Source organism: Monoraphidium neglectum (genome assembly GCF_000611645.1).
Source record: "Monoraphidium neglectum strain SAG 48.87 unplaced genomic scaffold scaffold00278, whole genome shotgun sequence".
Taxonomy (NCBI): Eukaryota; Viridiplantae; Chlorophyta; class Chlorophyceae; order Sphaeropleales; family Selenastraceae; genus Monoraphidium; species Monoraphidium neglectum.
This window is the reverse complement of record NW_014013350.1, coordinates 16,883-22,694: the sequence shown is the minus strand read 5'-3', so window position 1 is coordinate 22,694 and position 5,812 is coordinate 16,883. Positions and strand designations below refer to the sequence as shown.

At 62.5% G+C, this 5,812-nt stretch overlaps 1 protein-coding gene across 1 annotated transcript; it reads left to right on the top strand.

Annotated features, from left to right (window-relative positions):
- Nucleotides 1-2,626, top strand: MNEG_2456 (hypothetical protein; the record flags this gene model as incomplete). Its single annotated transcript, XM_014049066.1, has 7 exons — nt 1-186; nt 610-678; nt 1,020-1,096; nt 1,373-1,502; nt 1,725-1,881; nt 2,078-2,124; nt 2,519-2,626. 7 exons carry the CDS (start codon nt 1-3, stop codon nt 2,624-2,626), a joined length of 774 nt encoding a protein of 257 aa, XP_013904520.1.
- Between the last annotated feature and the right edge of the window lie 3,186 nt (nt 2,627-5,812).

The window sequence follows — 5,812 nt, the reverse complement described above, 5'->3', positions numbered from 1 at the left end:
ATGACGGTGCGGATGCTGTCAGCCGACGACGGCGCGCCCGGGGCCGTCCCGCACCGCTCCCTGCGGTCCCGCGTGGCCAGGTCCCGGCCGTCGATAGTGCTGGTCGGCGACGGCCTCACGGAGAGCGGGTTCAGCTACAACCTCGGCGGCTGGGCGTCAAAGCTGGTCGGGCCCTACGCGCGAAAGGTGGGTGTGGGGCAGGGACCCGAGTTTTCTGTCGCACAGCCCCTCATTTAGCAATCAGGGGAGGAGAACCCTTGCATTGCGGTGGAGGGGTGAGCATGCCAGAAGTGGTTTAGGGGCCAACTGGTACGCGTGGCGATTGGGAAGGGGGGTGTTGGGGGAGACGACAGCCCAAAAGTGAAGCCGGTCGGCTGTTCGGGCACTCCGCCGCCTTTTCGGGCCCAGCAGGCGGCCAGTGCGCGCCCGAACGCCGAGTCGGGAACCGTCGGGAGCTAGGGTTTCCTCTGCAGCGCGGAGGTAGGCAGTTGTGTTGCTGCTTGCCATTGTCCCACCAAGCACGGGGGTGCTTCCGCCACTCCAAGCGGATGTGCAGCCTGCATCGCACGCGGACCCACCCCTGGCCACCCCCCTGCCGCCAATGTGCAGGCCGACCTCATTAATCGCGGCTTTGGGGGCTACTTCACCAACTATTTTGTGGATTACATGCTGGACTCGGTGAGGGGTGAGGGGTGGCGGGCTGGCGGCTGGGGCCCGAGGCGGGGCCAGGGAAGGAACGGGGTAGAGCGAGGCGGAGGGGAAACGGAGGTTGCACTCGCTTGGGGGCTGGCAGGCAACTGAGGGCAGCAGTTGAAACAAGGTGTGCTTCGGCCAAATGCAGGCCGCCCCAGCCCCTTGGTGCCCTTGTACGCACAGACAAGTCGTGCGGTGCGCTTTTCCCCCCTTGAACACACACACACACACACACACACACACACACACACACACACACACACGCACACAAACACACGTTTGACTCCATCCGCGTGCCAAACGCGCGCTGCTGAACTTCGCGCCAGCTGTTTGACGTGACAAACCCCATAATGGGCATCGCATTCCTGGGGGTGAAGGACAGTCAGGTCAAGCAAGCCGCCGGGTGAGGCCGCCCTGGGCAGGCGGGGCGGCGGGAGGGGCCAGCCGGGTCGCCATGAGATTACCAGCGGCCGCCCGATCCCCTGGGCGGGCGAAGCGGCCGTCTTGAGGGTTGCCAACTTGCATTGTGGGCGCGCGTGGGGCGGGTCGTCGTGGCCTGTTCGTGGGTGGTGGAGCAGCTGCTGCCTTTTGTGGCGTGGGCGTCTGGTTGAGCATGCCGCGGCCGGCGCAAGCTCTCCTCACCTGCTGCGCCATGAACCGGGACCCTCTGTGCTCGCAGCAAGGCGTACATCTCACCCGAGAAGTTCTTTGAGAATGTGGACGCCATTGTGTCAAAAGGGAACGAGCAGGGCATCAGGCACTGGCTGCTCATCACGCCGCCGCCCGTGGTGGAGACGCCCGGCAAGCCGGTGGGTCGGCGCGCGGTGACAGACAGACGCCGCTTGCGTGCGGGGTCTTTTGGCCGTCCTGCGCTCGTACACCGGGCAGCCTCCCCTTGAGGTCTCGCCGGCTCCTTGTTTCCAATGCGCCGTGCATCCAGCAACATGCGCACCGCGCTGATGTGGCGTCCCGCCAATTCGTTGTACAGTACCTTGCTGGACTTTCTGGCCCCATCAAATTTCACCCCACAGGGCGCCCGCAGCCTGGCCAACAGCCAGCTGTATGTGGACCAGCTGCAGGCGCTGGGCAGGAAGCACAACGCCACGGTGCTGGACATCTTCACGACCTGGCAGCGCGTGCCGGACTGGCAGACCAAGTTCATCAACCCAGACAAGCTGCACCTTGGGCGTGAGTCGATGGAAAATCATGAATGGCGAAATCCTGTCCGGTCGGCGCTAGTCGGGCGTTGCGCCGAAACGACTTGGAGATCGCAAGTATGCGGCTTGCGCCGCCGCCGGCGACGCGGGGGCCCGTGACAAGCGGCTGGAGCTGTCAAAGAGACTTGCTGCTGCGGCACGCATCTGCCCCCCGATCTTGCCCGCAGCTGGAGGCAACGACAAGCTGTTCAATGATGTCCTCAGCACAATCAAGGTGTGTGTGTATGCGTATGTGTGTGTGTGTGTGTGTGTGTGTGTGTGCATGCGCATATGCGTGCGCGAGTGTATGCACACAACAGAGGGGATAAAGGAGAGAAAAGGTGAGAGAGACAGAAAGAGAGGGTGAGAAAATATGTGTTCGTGTGTGCATGTTGTGTGAGAGAGAGAACGTGAGACCGTATGTGTGTGTGTGTATGTGTGGCATTTGCGTCCTCATAAATGACCCCCAACAAATGGTGTTGCGTGCCCTTTTGCGTGCAGGGGCGGCTGCAATATCACACACAACAACTCCTTCGACGACCACCCTGCCCACCTGCATCATTACACTTGCTCGTCCTGTTCATCACAACTGCAAATGCAATATTGCAAATGTGCAACCTCCCAAACAGGCCCAGATACCCGAAATGGACCCTGTGAAGATGCCATGGCAGTTCCCTTTGTTCACAGACTTTGACCGAGAAAACCCTGGGCCGGCATTTGCAGATCTGGAGAAGTAGCCAGCCGGCAAAGTTTCTTGTGACTCACCACCTGCATGACATGACTCGCGGCGGCCGATACGCGTCTGCGTTCGCCGCTGTCTGGGCTGAGGCTGCGGCTGAGTCGAAGTTTGCAGCCGGCTCTGTTTTGACCGTGACAATATGCACCGTGTGCGTGTTTGTTGCCCACCCTTTGGTGGGTTGGGTGTGGCTGTTTGCAATCAAGGCGTAGGGTAGCAATTGGTCTGAAATGTCAACGCACCTGCTTACAGATGCAGAAGAGCACAGTAACACATCGGATTCTGGGGGAAATACTGATCGTGAGATGACGGCAATGGCACGCAGAGCTTGCTCGCGCTCGCAAAAACTGCAGGCAGTGCCTACTGCACATGCAGACCAGCACCATGCCAAGGCAAGGCGGCGCGCGGCAGAAGTAAACAACACAAAGCACGAGCAGTATTGCCTCAGCCATGACCTGAGAAATCCTGCCATGCACTGCATGCGGACGCATGCTTTGCTGCTCCCAGGACAACAACCTCAACGGCCTGGTCGCATCAGAGCTACAGGCGTTGCCTACCCCGCAACACCGCCGCCGCCAATTACAGTGTGTGCTCCAATCTCCGCCCGCGCCGCGTCCGCCACATCCACCTGCCCGTGCACTGTTGCAAGCCACTCCATCTTCGCCGCATCCCAGGGGGCTGGCGGGTCCTGCGCGCGCATCCACCGCACTAGGCCCCAGTGCCCTTCTTGCGCTGCCTCCCAGCAGGCGTCATACCAGGGGCACCCATGGGCCCTGAGCAGCTCGATGACGTCACGGCGGCCCTTGCAAGCGGCCCAACAGCATATATAGTCAACCACAGGGGCGCCAGCGTCTATCGCCCACCGCAGCCCCTCCAAGTTGTAGGCAGAGACCAGGCCATGCGTAACTTGGCTGTCGAAAGGGCAGCCGTGGGCGTGGAGCCACTGTAAGGCCTCCAACTGCAGGGTTGGCGCACGGAACGCGGGTGGGGCTATTGGGGATGCGCTAAGACGGATTTGGGGTACATTGTCTTCGCGCCACAACATGAGGCATGGAGACAAGTCATGCAAGAGCTTGACGAGCAAAAGTCTAAATTCAGGAATTGCAGGCACCTAATTGGGAAATCTCTTGGCCTCAGGAAAGCTTCAGGATGTCTGGGAGATTGGCGGTTGAACCGATTATGCACAAGCCGGGACCTCGCGGGCGGCGAACGGCATGATCGGCGTTGAAAGCTGCTCACGTTACCCTGGTCAGCGGTAGCCTTCGCTGCACTTGCCGTCATGGGGATGCCCTCCTGCAGAAAGAGCCGACGCATCACTGGAATGCTGCCGCCATATCCCGCTGCATACGCCATGACCTCGGCACCTGTTTGCAGTGCCGGGATCAAGGGCGCCCCGCGCACCAGCGCCCACTCCCGCATGGCAATGTCGCCCGCCTTCACGGCGCCATAGCAGACGTGGTTCCCCAGCGGGCAACCATTGTCATACGCATACACAAGCGCAGACATGCCGCTCCCCTCTGCTGCAGCGTCGGTCGTGTCGCCGTCTCACGGCACCCCGTGCTTGCGCAGCAGCGCGAGCATAGCGACGTCGTTGCGCCTCGCCGCCACCTCGCAAGCACGTCGGGCCGCGGGCCCAACAGTGCAGCGCCTGGGCATCAACAGCCACTGCACCATTGCTGCATCCCCCCCTGGCCGCAGCGCAAGCCAGTGTGCTGTGATCCAGGGGAAACGGCGCCGCTCTGCTGGGATGGTCCGCGCCTTTGCTGCTGCCTGCACCATGGCCGCTGTTGCTGATGCCGCCGCCTTTGCTGCCGCCCTTGTCGCAGCAGTGCCGGAACAAGACTTGCAGGCACTCAAGGCTGCCCTTCTTACTGTTTCCAACCGCCTCCATGGCCGCCCGCACGCCTGCCGGGGCACCATCCGCAAGCGCCCAATGCAGCAGCTCTGAGTGCCCGCCTCCTGCCGCGGCAGCGGCGGTTGCGTCGTCGTACGGCGTGCCTTGCTGCCTGAGAAACTGCAGCGCAGCCAAGTGGCCGCCGCGAGCCGCGCGAGCGCAATCCTCAGCCGCGAGGTTACACCACCCCTTTGGCTGCCGCTTGCGCTCTTCTGCCAAGGACCGCAGGACCCCGACTTGCCCGGCTGCTGCGGCCGCACCTGGAGCGCGCGAGGCCGGGCAGCCGGCGTCCAGCAGCATGCGCAGTGCGCCAAGCGCGCCGCCGGCCGCAGCGGCGGCGGCGGCTAGTGCGTCGCGCCCGCAGAGGCGGTTGGCTTGTGCCCAGCGCAGCGCCGCGGTGTCGTCGTGGCACGCGGCAGCTGCTAGGTATGTACTCTGCATGCGCGCCACCTCAAGGCCGCGCCCGCGTGTCCGTAAGCGCGAGATAGCTGGCAGCCGCTCCCGCGCATGCCAAAGCGGTACAAACCTGTCAGCTGTGCGGACCCGTTGATCTTGGTTGGTGCCTGCCACGCGCGGCTGGTCGGCGGCCCAGGCGCGCCAGTACCGGCTGAGGCGGGGAATGGTGATGTGCATCAGACTGAGGGGCAGCGCCGCAAAAATTAGCTGCAGCGCTGTTGTGTCCTGCAGCCCGAATGAAGCGTGCAGCGCAGGCACGACAGGGGCGCTGTCGGGCGGTGCTGGAGGCCTGGGCGGCTGTGTCGTGTTTTCGGACGGCTTGCATGGATCCTGATCACCCTTATGCATTGCTCCGAGTTTTCTGGCCAAGGTATGCCCACGGCGGGCACGTTCCGGCGAATGGGCGTACTGCTTTCTACAGGCGGGGTGTGATCTAGAGAGGACAAACGACATAAGCAATTTGAATGCTATCAGGAGGAAGCTACTACCATGCTGTGCGACACCGCGCTCTGCTACAGTAGCACCACTTGGCCCCTTTGGCAGCTTCACATCAGGTGGGTCTGGCACATTACTGTAGCGTACAGTCCTTCCATGCAGTAAACCACCAGCGATGGGCATGCCGTGTGTCACCCAACCTCTTCTTGCATGCAACAGCGTCTCGTCCTTGCGCTGAGCTGCTCACGCTCTCCTGCGGGTTGAGGCACCGCACGTGAAGTCCAAGCGCGCGCGCGCGCACACACACACACACACACACACACACACACACACACACACACACACACACACACACACACACACACACACACGTACGCACCCACGCACGCACACACGCACACA